Source organism: Schistocerca nitens, chromosome 4, assembly GCF_023898315.1.
Source record: "Schistocerca nitens isolate TAMUIC-IGC-003100 chromosome 4, iqSchNite1.1, whole genome shotgun sequence".
Lineage (NCBI taxonomy): Eukaryota > Metazoa > Arthropoda > Insecta > Orthoptera > Acrididae > Schistocerca > Schistocerca nitens.
This window is the reverse complement of record NC_064617.1, coordinates 565441687-565459230: the sequence shown is the minus strand read 5'-3', so window position 1 is coordinate 565459230 and position 17544 is coordinate 565441687. Positions and strand designations below refer to the sequence as shown.

The 17544-nt window shown below is 41.7% G+C and overlaps 1 protein-coding gene across 1 annotated transcript in view; it reads right to left on the bottom strand.

The window, feature by feature from the left end:
• LOC126253344 (WW domain-binding protein 2) overlaps positions 1-17544 on the bottom strand; it is a 146131-nt gene that overhangs the window by 123901 nt on the left and 4686 nt on the right. Inside the window, exons 2-3 of the mRNA XM_049954611.1 lie at positions 6170-6344; positions 3190-3349 (exon numbers count right to left, since the gene is read on the bottom strand). Coding sequence (XP_049810568.1) covers positions 3190-3349; positions 6170-6344 — 335 coding nt within the window. The remainder of the gene's footprint in view (positions 1-3189; positions 3350-6169; positions 6345-17544) is intronic.

The following is a 17544-nucleotide window of genomic DNA, read 5'->3' as shown; positions in this document are numbered from 1 at the left end:
ACTTACATTTCTTCTTCTTTTTTGTTTGAGATCGAGGAGGGCTGTGCAGCATAAAGGAGCCAGCTCCAGCAAGATCTGGAACAGAAAGAGATCGGGCGACCTGGGTTCTCGTGGTTGTCGTGTGGCAGCAGACCTTTGGCCTGGAAGGTGTCGGTAAGGGGTATCCCGGGAGGGGGGGCCCTTGACCAGCAGATGCCGAAGAAGTGGGACACTGCCGCAGCTGGGGAGGGGGAGTGGCACCCGGAGGGGAGGGTGTGGGAGCCGCAGGGGAGGGGGGGAGAAGAGGGGTTTGGGACTGGGGTAAGGGAGGGGGAGGAAGGGGTGAAGATGTAACTAAAGCATAGCTGGACGTCATGGACACAGGGTGAAGACATGCATACTTTTTACGAGCCTCTGTGTAGGTTAGACGATCAAGGGACTTATACTCCTGTATCTTCTTTTCCTTCTTATAAACTGGGCAATCTGGTGAACGTGGAGAATGATTGCCATGACAATTAACACACACAGGAGGGGGAACAAAGGAACTCCCCTCATGGAGGGGACATCCAAAGTCACCACAGAGAGGGTCCTGCGAACAGCGGGAAGATGTGTCCAAAATGCAAACACTTATAACATCTCGTAGGGGGTGGGATGTACGGCTTCACATCACATCGATAAACCATAATCTTTAGTTTCTCAGGGAGGATATCCCCTTCAAAGGCCAGGATATAGGCACCAGTATCAATGCGATTGTCCTTTGGATCTTTCTGAACATGCCGAACAAAGTGAACACCTCGCCGTCCGAGATTGTCCCGAAGTTCCTCATCAGTTTGAAGGATGAGGTCCCTGTGAAAAATCACACCTTGAACCATATTCAGAGACCAGGGGAGGGGGGGGAGGGGTAATGGACACAGGAATTGTGCCAAGATGGTTACAGGCACGAAGGGCCGCAGACTGGGCAGCTGAAGCAGTTTTGATCAACAACGAACCCGACCACAACTTACTCAGTGAGTCCACTTCGCCAAACTTGTCTTCAGTGTGTTCCACAAAAAAATAAACGTTTGGTATTGGTGAAAGTATCCCCATCCGTCCTGGTGCAAACTAGATAGCAGGGGAAAGGTTTTGACCCTAGCCAACGAACCTGACCCTCCTCCCAGGGGGCTATGGAAGGGAAGGCCGAAGGGGCAGAAGAAGCAGCACTAAAAGAATTAGTTCCATGCAGAGAGACAGCCACAGAAGAACAGCCAGAGTTCTGGACCCGTATGCATTTTATTTGCAAAGTGTCCACCCTGATACCATCCACAACGATCAGAGGTTCTCTCCACAGGTGCCACCCAGCCACAGCAAGGGCGCTCTGGCATGGTGGCCATTGCCGGGAGTTCCGATGCTCCAGGACGACAAGCAACCACTCCTAGGCTTACATGAGGTGGTCACAGATCAGGTATCATAAGTGTGATCCCTGTGTTTTCAGGGGGCTCAACCAAAAGGGTACATAGCGACCCCACTAAATGGGCTGGCTACCGTGCTGGCTATGCACCCTAACATCAGACGACGACATGAAGGAAAAGGTGGAATGAACTAGGAGTGCACGCGTCGGAGACACTAGGTAAGGTGCTCTTCCCCAAATGGCTCACACTACGGAACAGAAATTTAGTAATGGAGGTCAAATCCGAGATGGGGACCAGGGAATGCCGAAAGGATGAGGTGATTACGCAACAAAACCAAATTGCAAAGCCAACATATCCAGGAGGACATCGGGGCCAACTTAAACAAGGACACCAAGACAGGGAGACGAGAGGGCGAAGGGGAAGGAGCAAGGAGAGGAAGGGCAAGGAAATGCAGCCCTGGAAAGAAGGAAGGCTGCAATAGCTCGGAGCCTGTGCTCGCCACACACATACTCACGTAAGGACCGTGAGCCCCCTGGGGGGGGGGGATGATGATGATGATTGGTTTGTGGGGCGGTCAACTGCGCAGTTATCAGAACCCGTACAATTTCCCAACCTTTGCACAGTCCAAACTCGCCACGTTCATGAATGATGATGAAATAATGAGGACAACACAAACACACAGTTATATCGAGGCAGGTGAAAATCCCTGACCCCGCCTGGAATCAAACCCAGGATCCCGTGCTCGGGAAGCGAGAATGCGACCATGAGCTGTAGACAAGTCCACATGGGTCTGGGAGGAGGGGACAGACGGCATATATATACCAATGGACACCAGAGAAGAGGAATGTTCCTTTGGCTGAGGACTGGGCATCACAGTCCCAAATGTTAGTAAGGAGAGGGGAAAATAAAATGGTAGACTGCCACAGATAAATTAGGTGTCATCGTAGAATAGCCAAGGGCGATGCCATTTGGATGGACAATGAAATCTTTTTCCACAACTGTCGCAAAAACAGGTTGTCATAACAAAAGGGTGAAAATGTTTATACTTCTTTTTATCGAAGTACAATAAACACTCACAGGTGTTATTTTAATGTCTTCCGTTTTTCTTGCAAATGGGACACACTGGCAAGTGAGAGTGATGATGGCAGTCTTTACAGCTGACAAGTTGTAGAATGGACACAAGATGTTTTGTTGTGCTCAGTGCGCCCGTAGTTGCCACAGGTGCATTCACTGGGACTTTAAGATGACATATTTTGAAACAGAAGCACTTACAGCACTGTGTAGCTAATGGTACATAGTGTATGACATCACAATGATAAACTACAATCATAGCCTTTTCTGGGATAATGGTCTGCTCAAATACTACAATAATTCTCCCATGTGTACTCAATTATCCTTCAGCAGACAAACTGCTCTCCTGATTGTAATATCAAGTCCTGGTGAAAGATACTCTGCAGTTTTCTGCTTACGTCTGCTTTCTGGATCAGAAGGGAGCCATTAATGTCTTCTGCAATGCTGCCACCACTCTAAAAATATCTTCAGTGTGTTGCATAAAGAACTGAGGTTCGATTGCTAGAAAGAACACTAACCTGGACACTTGCCTGCACAAATTTTAATCTGTAATGGAATCTAATTACTACATATACTCATATTTACTTTGGTATTCTATTAAAAGCCTCTGTAAGCTAGTTGTGGCCTATATTATAATAATAAAATGAAGGAATAATGTTAGTCTAGTGCAGTAACTATTATCATCATCAATTTACTGTAAATATTGCTATTGTGGACTATAGCCACAGAGAACCATTTTTAAGAAACGTACCCATCTGCGCTGCTTTCAACATTGCTGTTCCATATTCAATAGCACCACCAGACTTAAAGAGAAGTTTGAACTTTGCCTCACCAACCCAATTTCCATTAGGCTGCGCTCTCACCTTCCCTTTTATATAATTTGCACCAAACATGGGTTGTTCAAGTTCAACCTGAAATAAATAAATTACCATGCATGAAAAGTAAATAAATGCCGAAACTTGTTAGCTTTTGGAATAAATCCTTTGTTGGGCTAGAGTACAAATACATGCATGAAAACACATGGGCACACACATACACGCAAGCCCCTACATTGCACTGGCTGGACAGACAGACAATGGTGGGATTGCATTTAGGCAGGTGGCCTACAGTACACTGGGTAAGGGGGGGGGGGGGGGGGGGGATGGAAGGCAGGTAGGAAGAGCGGCTGAGATGGGTAGCTAGCAGCTCAGAGGAAGGAAGCAGGATTTCTGGCTATGAATGTGGGAGGGAGAGGCAGCAGGTATGTGGACTAGACACGTGATGCACCAGGCATCGGAGCTGGTGTGATGGGGAGCACAATGAATGTTATATGGAGACATCGGTTGGGAGGGGGTGACAGGAGAGAGAAAGGGGAAAATGGTCAGTAGAGGATGTAGGGACAGTGGGTTAATGGAGACTGAGGTGGTAACCATTTGTTCTGATGTCATGAGGCCATTGAAAGCTGTGCAGTGATTACAGCAGAGTTTTTATATGACTTAGTTGCTTTGACAGGTGACCTTGTCTCTGTGGGATAGGAGAAATCTGAGAAAGGACTGGAGTAAGAAGCGCTGGGTGAGTGAATTGGACAAGTCTTGCATTTGGGTCTCTCACAGGGGTGTGATATCTGTGGCAAGGGGTTGAGAGTGGATGCAGCATAAGCGTGGACAAAGATGATGTTTAGGTTGAGTGGACTACATAACACCACTTTGGGAGGGGTGGGAAAGATCTTAGGTAGGATGTCACTCATTTTCAGGCAGGATGATAAATAACCAAAACCCTGACAACAAACATGGTTCAGTTTTTCCAGTTCAGGGTGACATTTGGGGCTAGGGACAGTGCTCCTCTTTGGTTGATTCTTGGGGTGGTGGGAGGATTACGGATGTGCGAGAATCTAACATGGGAAATTGTTTACGGACAATGCTTGCCGAATAGTTCCTGTCTATGAATGCCCTCATGAGGCCTTTAGCATACTGAACAAGAGTGTTCTTGTCACTGTAGATATGTCATCTACAGGCAGGTAGGGTGTATGGGAGTGACAGCCATAGGCTATTGCATGACATCCACATAAGTCAATCTTTCAACAGGCTGTCTATAGGAAACTTCCCTAGCCTCTCAAAGCCCAAACCCCTTGTCTGATTCAGATTCACTGACGATATCTTCATTATCTGGACTCAGGGTCAGGACATACTATCTCTGCAACCTCAGCACCTTCTCCCCCACCACCTTGGATGTCTACCATCTCTCTGATGGCTTGATCCATACGTATTTCTACATTAAACCCACTGACCAACAGTAACTGCACTTTCACAGCTGTTATACCTTTCACACCAAAAAAATTCGCTCCTATACAGCCTGTCCACCCATGGATGACATACCTGCAGTGATCAGAACTGCAGTTCCAAATATACTGAAGGTCTCATGATGGCCTTCACAGAAAGGCACTACATTCTAAACCTAGCCCACAAACAGATCTTCCATGCCATATCCTCTCACTCCCCTAATCCTCCCACTACCCTCAAGAATCAGCTATGAAAGAGTGTCCACCACCTCGTCCAATAGTGCCCTTGACTGGAACAACTGAACCTTGTCCTTCACCAGGGCTTGGATTATGTATCATCATGCCTGGAAATGTGGGGCATCACATCCACAACCCTTCCCTTGGTTTGGTATTCCATCACCCACCCAATCTACACAACATCCCTGGTCACCCCGTGCCACTTTCACTAACAACCCCTTGCCACAAGGATCATACCCTGTGGAAGCCCCAGGCAAAAAATCTGCCCATTTCACTCATGTGAAATGCATGTGACAGGCTTATCCTATTGCATCACAGGCAAGGCCACCTGCGAAAGCAGCGGTGTCACGTACAAAGTCTCATACAGCCACTGCACAGCTTTTAATGTTAGAAGGACAACCAACCAGTTGTTCACCACAATGGCGGTCATTGCCAAACTGTAGCCAAGAACATAGTTGACCACTTGGTGTATAGCATACTGCTGAGCACAACATATTCAATTTCAATGGCTATTTCACAACCCAAGCCATCAGGAGCCTTCCCTTCAACACCAGTATCTCTCAGCTTCCACAATCTCCTGGCTTCAATCTCCATCAACCCAATGTCCCTACATCCTCCATCTACCAGTTTCCCCTTCCTCTGTTCTGTCAACCCCTCCCAATCCACCCCCCACCCCAGTTAACTTTTCCATGCACCACATCCTACTGCCTCTGATACCTGTGCACCACATGACTAGCCAGTGTATCGCACCACATGAATAGCCAGTGTATCTGCCACCACTACCTCCCACATTCCTAGCTTGCAAACATGCTGCCTCACCTCCAAGCCATTTACCACTGGCCTCAAATCCCTCTTCCTGCCTCTCACCTTCTCCCGACCCCACACTTGTCCACCTGCCAAAATCTCTCTCTCTCTCTCTCTCTCTCTCTCTCTCTCTCTCTCTCTCTCTCTCTCTCTGTGTGTGTGTGTGTGTGTGTGTGTATGTGTGTGTGTGTGTGTGTGTGTGTGTGTGTAGTTTAGCTCAACAAATGTTAATACCAAATGTTAGCTATCATACTGTGAAACCCACCATCAAGTAACAGCAGGTTCGTACTGCAGTACTGTAACAAATAACATTTACAAATGACAATGTGAAGTAGAATGTAACAACAATATATCAATTTAAGATACTGGAGACATTATGGTACCACTGCAGAGATTTATTGTAAGAAAGTCTGAAGCAATTAAAATTACTTACATCACTCAGTGTTACAAATGGAAAGCTAAATGACTGCATTTTGTCTCTCGAATCTTTAGCATTGAATATCATGCGATGTGTTGTCAGATATAACCTTCCTACTTTGGTGCCTTTAAACTCTGGCTGATCCTGTCCATGGAATTCCATTGTTACATGATCACTAAAAAGAAGTATGCTGAAACAAGTAATGAAATTCAAAAAATAAATATGCTGAAAGAAGGGATGAATTTCAATAAAAATATTAATCTTTGAAATTTTACTAATTTACATATTCTCAAACAATGCTTTCATTATTCTGGACAGTTACGTGACTAGCTGCTCAGACACTGAGGAAGATATGCTGCAAAAATTTAACTATAGTTTGTAAATTGCTCATCACACACGTTGTAACAAAAGCCGCTGATAAGCTAGACATCAACATCACCAGACCAAAAGGAACTGACTAAACGTGGCAACAGAAAGTCCATCTAAAAAATATCTGCCTTTTTGATACTATAATCTGTATATATCTGCATTTAATAAAGTACCATTTATTTCAAATTACCCATTTATATTCACTTTCTGAAGAATTAGACTGAAAGAAAAGTTTACCAACAATAAACATATTGCTAATATATTGCACGAATTAATTCTTAATTTTTTCCCAGCAATGTAGTGGAAAGGAAGTAAAGACAATAGGAGTGAAGGCCAAAAGCAAGCCAACCCTGGGCCTGAAAAAGGTAGGGGTAGAGTAAACGGGAGAGGACATAGGAGACAACATAGCTTAAAAAACTGTGGATGAGTACGCAAAGGTGAGGGGGAGAGAAACGTCATGTAGAAACTGGAGAGGGTGTGATGTGATACAAGGGTGCATGGAGTATAGAGACTAGATGAGAAAAAAGTCAGTATGATTGGATAACTGAAATATATGTTTCAAAGGCAATCATTCATCTGAAGACTTCAATGAAATATCCAGATGTCATAGGTATTTCTGTAGCCACTGAAGGTGATCATGCTGTGCCAAGTAGTTGCTTTGCCACTGGTAAATCCAAGCTGCCTTGAGCAAAATTTGGCAATGGTGATTCATGTGTGCGAACATCTGTTTGGTGAATATACGAATTTGAAAGGTCACAGTGACTAATGAAGTTAATACATGACATGGTTGCTATCATAGATTGCCCTGTCTGATGGTGTATATGTGTCAAGTATTTGACTGAAATAGAATGTGCTGAGAGCATGCTTGGAATATCCTGCACAAGTCTTGCATGCAGATTTTATCCATGTAGCAATGAGATGGGAAATAGCTAAAGCATGAGGAGCTAGATTACTTTGTATGTTGACAGTTGAATATTACTTTACAATACAGCAAAAATTTTATGAAGAATTCTGGAAAGCAGTATAAACCCTATAGGAGGATGTAGGCAAAAAGTTCTAATCCAGGATCATATGTTTTAATGAGAGGGAGGATGCCTTGTGAATGCTTAGGGAAGATAGCAAAGATGTTTTTTGTAGACGATTACCTGCACTTTCACTTTCTATATCATTCATAAAAGGACAGATTCATTGCCTTCCCTAATTTCCTGCAGTCAGCAAATCTACTGTCTCATTTCTCCTCTATAACATTGTTCTTGAGTAATTGGCTACCTAGTTCTGAACTGACAGAAATCTGAAAACATCTAGACACTTGGGTGGCGAATACAACTACTACAAATATTGGGGATTAAGGGATACTGCAGTAGCCATTAATGCATGCTGGCCTGATTTTGCGTTTCTGTATTTACTTTGAGACATTCAAGTATGCCTGGACATACATTCACGGTTTTCCATTATAATTCTGATTTAAGCTTTTGATTCTGTTTGTAATTTGTGTGTGAATGTGAGACAGTGCAGAGGAGGAAAGGGGGGGGGGGTTCATTTTCATTAATTTATTAATCCATTATATTTCAGGAAAATGTTAACTATAGTCTTAAATGTACTTCAGCTCTCTGATTAACTATCAATTCTAATCATTTGACAACAAGAAAGTGTTGTATCTGTTTAGCAGCCCACACCCAATTTCAAATTTTTTATCCATTTGATGTGGTGCCCCTCTTATTTGAATCAGCAATATTTTACGCTAATTGTGTTACAGATATCATACAGACACTCCAGAGTGAATCAAGGGACAGAAATATGTAATCTTGTTGTACAGGAGCAATGTAACAAAATGTTAATATACTTTTTTGGAGAGGGTTACTTGATATTTGCTGCAGGTGATAAAGCAACCTCAGAAACTGTGATTTCATAAATCTGCCAATGACTTCATTTTCTAACGTGTTTTCTTCATTTATGCTCATCATGCATACATACATAGTTTTCCCTGATACGACAAGGTATTTTCTGCATAAGACAAGGTATTATTTTTCTTCTGAAAACTTTTAAAATTGCACTCATTGGCTTTTTCATTGTTGAAGCTTCTCACCAGTAAGTAATCATCAAATTAGTATTTTACGAATATTTAGATTAAACCCCTCATGTTAATTTTATCCTCAAGTAATAAATTTGTGTATCGTGCACTATTTAAAGTGTCTTCTTTATGTCTGTAATTTTGTTCTGTGTTATACAGGTGAGATATTTATGTTCCTTGAGGGTGTAACTTTGAACAGAGGAGCTGGATGAGAAAAACTAAGAAAACAATGGCATGTAGAAAAAATGGTAATGTTGTACTAACATACCACACTAAAGTGCACCAATAAATTACGATGTCAGAGAATAGGTTGTCATGTAAACTGTTGATATATCAACTCAAAAGAGGAAGATATTCGTGTAAAATAAAATTGTTGGTACAATCATCATCTTGTGTCACTGGAGAATGGAAAAATACCAAATAATGCTAACTGACTATGGTAATGATATTGTTCATTATGTCTTTTGCCTGAACAAGATAAATGTATTTTTTTATTACCTATTAATATGTTAGCTAAATTTCTCTTCTGTGCTTTGTGCATGTGTGTGCATGCTACTTTTGTTTTCTTCTCTGTTGAATACTGATTGACTACTATTTCTAGCACATTGGATATTGTATATTTTCTGCAAGTCTTTGTTCAAATTACTACAGCTATGTGGTCCACAGATGTAAACATTTTTATACTCTCATTAGTTATGATGCCCTTTTGATCTGCCTTTTGGAGTCACATGTTGTAGATGATCCATCTCTTGATTGACTTCTTGACTGCACTTTAACACCTAACTGCTGATCCCCTTTTGTACAGCACCATTTCTTAAATCAACCATTTTCTTTGGCAATCCAAACTGTCTTATGCCTGTGTGAGCTTTCCCCAGTTAATGCTGGTCAGCATTTGCTTGTAATTTATTTTTTGCTTTTACTCCTCAATACTTGATAGTTCCTGTAAAAATATTATTTGCTAGTTTCATTTAATATACTGCGATTCTCCATTCCTTCTAATTTACATTTATTTTTTTCTGTATGTTATGTTGTGTTGTCTTCATACTTCTTTATATATCTACCTCTTCTTCTGGCTTTGTTTTTCTCATTTTTGGCAGTCTTGCTTTTTCTTCTCTTTCTGTGCCCTCTCATAGCATCCACTGCTTCTTTGATTATCGAATACTTCCTGCCACTGATCTCTTACAACTATATTCTATTCCACTTTTCTCCTTATTACTATTTGATATTTTTTGGTTTATTTTTAGTTTTAATATGTCCCACCTTTGTGGCTACTACTGCTGTCTGGCAATTTGCTGGTTCCCATAGGCACTGCCTTATGCGGAAAGTATTTTTTACAATAATTTTATTTCTAATTGCAAACTGACTCAAAGGTTTCAATTTGTTTTTCAATCATTGCACCATGATGCAAGGATGCCTAGTTTTTAAGCTTTCTGTGCACCACCCTCCACCAAATACTGGTGGCCAACAAGTTTTAGTCTTCCTCCAGATGTCTTGTCATTGCGTAGTGCTGAACGGTTGTTACTGGTCTCCTGCAGACTGTGGTGTGTGATGAAAAACAGGGAGCACAATCTACAGAGGAGAGGCAGAGATCCTGCCAGAGGGCTGTGAGGTGCATTCCTACTGGTAACCCCACCCAAGGGGGAGTATAAGGAAGTCGACACCACTCTTATGCAAAGATAATTGCATGGTCAGAGAATTGTTGAATGGTAAATACATTGGAGACCAAGAGTTGGTAATGTCAGAACTAAAGAGCACGGAGGTTGAAAGTAGTCCGGAAGGCACCGGTCACCACATTAAACGTGTCGTAAAATTTCATAGTCACAGCCGCTGCCAAACCATAAACCTGGCAAGCACAACCAGTTGGAATGAGACCATGGCCCAGTAAAGATTGAGAAAAAAACAGCACAATCTGCACCCCAAGAGGTGTGGCCAAAGAAGCAGAGTGTTAAGTTTTTGCATGAATCTAGACTTTAGTTGACAAATATGGAGCAGCAGAGTCAGATTTTTATCAAAAAGAAGGCCCCAAGAATGGGATTGTGCAACAACTTCCAAGCACTGGGTACCCAAGAAGAGTTGTCGAGCAGAATGGACCGTGGTATGATGGTTGAAATACATGTTGCACATTTTTGCAGGAGATAACTGGAAACCGTGGGAAAGTATGTATGTAGAGGCCAGTCGGATGGCACCTTGGAGCTCACACTCAGCCGATGCTACTGAATGGGAGCTGTGCCAAAAGCAAAAAACATTGAAACACAGTACAGGGGTGACCAGTGGCCCCGGGGTCACCAACACATTGATGGCGATGAAGAGCGTGACACTGAGGAGACAGCCTGGAGGGATGCCATGCCCTTGGACAGCTGACTGAATTACCTACCTGAAAAACCAGTGGGATAAAAATTGACTAATAAAAATTGGTATCGAGCCTTGAAGGACCTGGTCAGGGAGAGTTAGTAAAATATGGCTGTGCCAAGTGGTGCCATATGCATTACGTAGGTCACAAGAAGACTGCAATGGCGTGCTGGCATTTATAAAAATGCCTATCAGACTGCTGTTTCCAAATGGACCACATGGTCAGTTGAGGATCATCCCTCCAGCAAATATCATTGAGAGGGGTACAAACGGCGCCAAGACTTAAGAACCAAGGAGGACCTATGGGAAACCATCCTTTCAAGCAGTTTGCAGAGCACATCGGTAAGGCTAACTGGTCGTTAGCTGTCAAGAGATGTTAGGTCTTTACTTGGATTAAGGCTTGGGATGATGATACCACCTTACCATTGAGAACGGAACACACCTTCGAGCTAAATGAAAAAATTGAAAAAATAAAATTTTAAAAATAAAAAAAAATTGAAAATAAAAAGTTCAGAATGGTGTAGTAAAAGAAATATGACATAAGTCCAAATGGAAGATTTCTTTGTAAACCTTTCAAATAAAAAAATCCAACAAAATATCTACCACTGTTCCAAAGATACAGCATCTTAAAAATTTTTCCAAAATTCACATCGTCAAAATGGTAAATGCAGTGTTATCTTTAGAGGGCTGTACCTTTCAGCAGAAATTATTTTGGAGAAAACAAAAAAAATGGACTATGTCAAATAACTTATCTTATGTAGGTCTATTTCTATTCATGTATTCCCTTCTCTTTACTTAGTTATTCCTTTTACTGCTTTTTAAGTGTTGGAATGTGTTTTGTTGTGACTGATTTTGAGCAACTAGCGATGATCCTATATTTCGCTGATCCAACAAATTAACCAAATATTTTCTAGGATTTAGTCCAAAAGCCTAAGAAAGTTTTGAAGGTTGATAGCCCTTGTCTCGCAAAATTTTGACTGTCAAGTCAAGCTGGCAGTCATAACATAGAATCTATGATGCATGATAGAGCCAAACAGCAGTCTGATAGTTTGGGCATTGCTGATAGTGATTGGTATCTCATGCAGACGTTGTGTCCAAGACAGAACGCAAAGTGGAAAAAAAGGAGCAGTACATTACAAGTACTAGTTTAGACTGACTCCCTTGTTTCTAATTACAATGAAAGGCATGGCGAGACTAGTTCCTTTTCTCCTTTTGTCACAAAGTAGTCTCCCAGACTAACAATATTCAAAGGGAGCTCAATGGTCAACAAATACCAGTAATACTTGGATTTTACATGATGTACAGTTTTCATCACACAAGTTTTCAGGAATGTGTATTTTGCATAAGCATTATCTTTCACTCACCAGTAATCCTACTGGAACATGGTTTGCTAGTGCAGCTGAGGCTGCGTGCTAATGAGTGTCATACTCCAAAATTGAATCATTCCTTCAACATGTTTAACACACTGAGCCAAAATAAGTTATCAACCTACAAAAGCAAAGCTGCACAACAACCTGTAGCATCATGACTGATGCTGGAACACAAGATTTCTATGAGTAATACAATCTGGATGAAAATTTCTACTGCTGCTTATTAAAATGTGTTTTTTTTTCTTCTTCTAACTACCCTGATTCTGTTTCTTGAGAGCAGATGATTTTACAAAAACAAAAATTAAATAGGTATGTATAGCATCCAATATGAAACCTATTTGTTCATATTCAAAAACAAATACCGAACCTGCTACCACCCTCCTGCACTGACCCACTATACCGTCAAAATGGCAGACAGAAGCCACTGATTAATATTCAATATCAACACACAAGCCATAACAAGAATTATATTTATTCCCATGAAACCACATTTCTTGGCATTGCCAGATCTGGTTCAAATGGCTCTGAGCACTATGGCACTTAACATCTGAGGTCATCAGTCCCATAGAACTTAGAACTACTTAAACCTAACTAACCTAAGGACATCACACACATCCATGCCCGAGGCAGGATTCGAACCTGCGACCGTAGCGGTTCCAGACTGAAGCACCTAGAACCGCTCGGCCACACCGGCCGGCATTGCCAGATCTAAACCAAATTCTCCCCTTTCAAATTAATTCTGCACTACCAGTCACTCAGCAATCACAACCAATGTTCCAAAAAGATAATATAGAACAAAATAAAATAAATATTGTCAGTATTCTGTTCAGCTTCAGTGTGCACACACATCATTATGTCAAAGCAGATGTCTAAGTTAGTAGCTTTAAGAGGGCACTAAGAACAGTCGCCGAAACCTAAAATTGTTTAATAAGAATAGATAATCCCATAGTAGTAGTAATTTCCAGACTGCCCCCTGTTTAACAGTTGCATCCAATGGTTTTATATCCAAGAACTTTCTGCAGAGCAATTCTCTACAGAAATTTACAGAATACTGTGTAATTGTGAAGAAGCATAATAATAATAATAATAATAATAATAATAATAATAATAACAATAGAGGAACACCAAGGCAACTGCAGAGGGGAGACACCGACACATCACCTGTTGCAGATCTTGCTTTTCAGCCAGGATATTGCTATATTTGATTTTATACAGCTCAGGTACTGGCAGCTGCAAGATATTGCTACATGCAGCTATACAGAGGTCACAGCTAGATTACTGAATACCTTAGTAATTTTAACCCAGATGAAGGAGTGAAACTAAATGATATTTGTATTAAAGTGCTGAAAAAGATGTACCAATCTTCCACCACTGGGTGACAGAAATAGCAGATGACAGCAACCAACAGCTGCCAACTGTGCTAGTTTTCAAAAAATGTGATAAGCCTCTGCATGGGATCACATGGAAATGGAATTTTACGTCAGTTAGTAACTAGCCAGAATGTGCACTGGACACTCAAAAAAGTTACAACCTCCTTCAAGACATCCTCCACAGAAGAGGCAAAACATTGTGATTCAACAATAAATTCATCTGACCCCAGCATAATGCCCCAAAATATGAGGGCTATCCACAAAGTACATTACGTTTTCGTTTGTGTCCGTTAGGGGTGGGGCTAGCGCGGCCATCTTGGTGTCATGGCATTCCGCCGCTCAGTCGGCATCCTGCCGTGCTAGTGAGAGGTTTGTGCTGTACTCTGTTGAGTTACTGTGACAGTTTGAAATGTCAGTGTTAATTGAAAATGCCGCGAAGTGTGAAGTGTGTGCTGTAATAAGGTTTCTGACTGCAAAAAACTGTACACCGATAGAAATCTATCGGCAGCTTTGTGAAGTGTATGGGGACAACATAATCACTGAAGGTGGCGTGAGTCAATGGGTCATAAAATTTAAAAATGGCCAAACTAACGTTCACGATGAAGAGCGAAGTGGAAGACTCAGCACAGTGACTGCCGAACTTGTCGTAAAAGTCGATGCCCCGGTCCGTGAAAACCGTAATTTCACAATAACGGAACTCTATGAGTTCAGCAGCGGTTGGGAAGGGAGTAAGACAGGGTTGTAGCCTCTCCCCGATGTTATTCAATCTATATATTGAGCAAGCAGTAAAGGAAACAAAAGAAAAATTCGGAGTAGGTATTAAAATCCATGGAGAAGAAATAAAAACTTTGAGGTTCGCCGACGACATTGTAATTCTGTCAGAGACAGCAAAGGACTTGGAAGAGCAGTTGAACGGAATGGATGGTGTTTTGAAGGGAGGGTATAAGATGACCATCAACAAAAGCAAAACGAAGATAATGGAATGTAGTCGAATTAAGTCGGGTGATGTTGAGGATATTAGATTAGGAAACGGGACACTTAAAGTAGTTTTGCTATTTGGGAAGCAAAATAACTGATGATGGTCGAAGTAGAGAGGATATAAAATGTAGACTGGCAATGGCAAGGAAAGTGTTTCTGAAGAAGAGAAATTTGTTAACATCGAGTATAGATTTAAGTGTCAGGAAGTCATTTCTGAAAGTATTTGTATGGAGTGTAGCCATGTATGGAAGTGAAACATGGACAGTAAATAGTTTGGACAAGAAGAGAATAGAAGCTTTCGAAATGTGGTGCTACAGAAGAATGCTGAAGATTATATGGGTAGATCACATAACTAATGAGGAAGTATTGAATAGGATTGGGGAGAAGAGAAGTTTGTGGCACAACTTGACCAGAAGAAGGGATCGGTTGGTAGGACATGTTCTGAGGCATCAAGGGATCACCAATTTAGTATTGGAGGGCATCATGGAGGGTAAAAATCATAGGGGGAGACCAAGAGATGAATACACCAAGCAGATTCAGAAGGATGTAGGTTGCAGTAGGTACTGGGAGATGAAGAAGCTTGCACAGGATAGAGTAGCATGGAGAGCTGCATCAAACCAGTCTCAGGACTGAAGACCACAACAACACATGAGTTTTCCACAAATTTCACGAAGTTTGTTGCACGAAATCATTACCGAAAAGCTTGGTTACCACAAGTTTTGTGCAAGATGGATACCAAAAATCTTGACAGAGATTCACAAAAATCAGCAAATGGCTGCAGCGTTAACATTTTTGGACGCTTACGAGAAAGATGGCGACTCATTACTCTATCGCATTGTTACTGGTGACGAAACATGGGTTAAGCATGTGAACTGCAAGACAAAATTGCAGTCAATGCAGTGGGGGCACACAAATTCCCCCCAAAAGCCCAAGAAATGCATGCAGACAATGTCGGCAAGGAAGGTGATGGCGACTGTCTTTTGGGACAGAAAATGTGCGATTTTTGTGGATTTCCTGGAAAGAGGCACTACAATAAACTCTCAAAGGTATTGCCAAACTCTGCACAACCTCAGAAGAGCAATACAAAACAAGCGCAGGGGAAAGTTGGGCTCAAAGATCTTGCTGATTCACGACAACGCCCGGGCCCACTCGGCAAATGCCACTCGTGAAGTTCTCGAATCTTTTAAGTGGGAGTTGTTTCCTCACCCGCCGTACAGTCCCGCCCTGGCACCGAGCGACTTCCACTTATTCCCAGCAATGAAGAAGTGGTTGGCTATGCAGCGTTTTGATGACGCACAGCTTCAAGAAGAGGTAACCACGTGGTTGAAGGCGCAGGCGGCCGAATTTTACGACGAAGGAATTTCCAAGCTCGTCCATCGCTACAATAAGTGCCTTAAGTTAAATGGCAACTGTGTAGAAAAGTAGTATTTAAGTGTGGCTTTCATCTGTATATAATAAAAAAATTCCAATACTTTATTTATTTTTAATTCCAAAACGTAATGTACTTTGCGGTTAGCCCTCGTATTTTCGTAAGCATTTGATTATTTTGTTTACAGATTATTTTCACATGATTAAACAGTTGTACATAGAAAAGCTAATCGAACTCTGTGTGTGTGTGTGTGTGTGTGTGTGTGTGTGTGTGTGTGTGTGTGCGCGCGCGCAACAGGAATTGGCTGCGATCTGCCAATAGTTAGATGCTCTCTTCCCTATGGTCAACATGGTCTATATTGTTTGTACTCTTGTGGAAATGGACTCAGCAAAATCTTGACAACCAAGTTGCATCAAATCAGGTGACTTGAGGTTGAATGATGAGAATGGTAGCACCAAAGATCTCTGGTCAGAAGGCAAATGGGGAATGTGTGTGCACGATTGTCCATGTCTGACTTAAAAACCTATATACTTTTTGCATGTTGACCTCAACAACTGCATATTTAGAATTATCCATCACAGAATTATTGATGGCAAATCAATACCCCACCACTCTTCATTTGGTGGAACTGAAAGACTGATCATCTTGAAACATCTAGACAAGCACATGAGGAAAGAAGATTAGCATTTCAAAACACACTGTCATTGTGGTCATTATAGATGGAGTCTAAACTTTGATTGGGTAATGATAGGGAAGGAAACTGGCCATCCCTTTTCAGAGAGATCAAAATATTCTCTTGAAATGGTTAAAGGAAACCACAAAAAATCTAAATATTCACATCTAGATGGGAATTTTAAAGCCAGTCCTCCTCAGTGTGTTCCAGTTTGATGGTTAAGTGCAGGCAATGAAACATTGGCTACTGGTAAGGTAATGGAGCTTGTCTGGAAAATAATTGTCAGATTAAGAAGACAGACTACTGCATACACAACAAGTTTGTAGTACTGGTTGTCAGATGATTAATGATGTCACTTTCTGTGCCATCAAAAAGTCTGAAGTAAACACATTTATAAAGCAGTAGCCTGTGCTACCCTGGCAGATGACTGATAGTCTACAGCAAATCAGCAGCTTCCACCCATGGGTAGTGTCTTCCTGCAGACACATGTCAATGCCACACAGAAGTTCATCTGCATCTACATACACACTCTACAAGCTACAGTAGAATCATTCTGCAGTCAGCCACAAACGCTGCTTCCCTAAATTTTCTCAGTAGTGTCTTGTGAAAAGAACATCCGCTTCTTTCCAGGGATTCCCATTCGAGTTCCCAAAGCATCTCTATAATACTTGTGTATTGTCTCAACCTACTTTTAACAAATCTAGCAGCACACCTCTAAATTACTTTAATTTCTTCCTTTCATACAATCTAGTCAGAATCCCAAACTCCAGAAGCAATAAAGAATGGGTTGCAACTGTGTTCTATATGCAATCTCCTTTACAGATAAGCTACACCTTCCTAG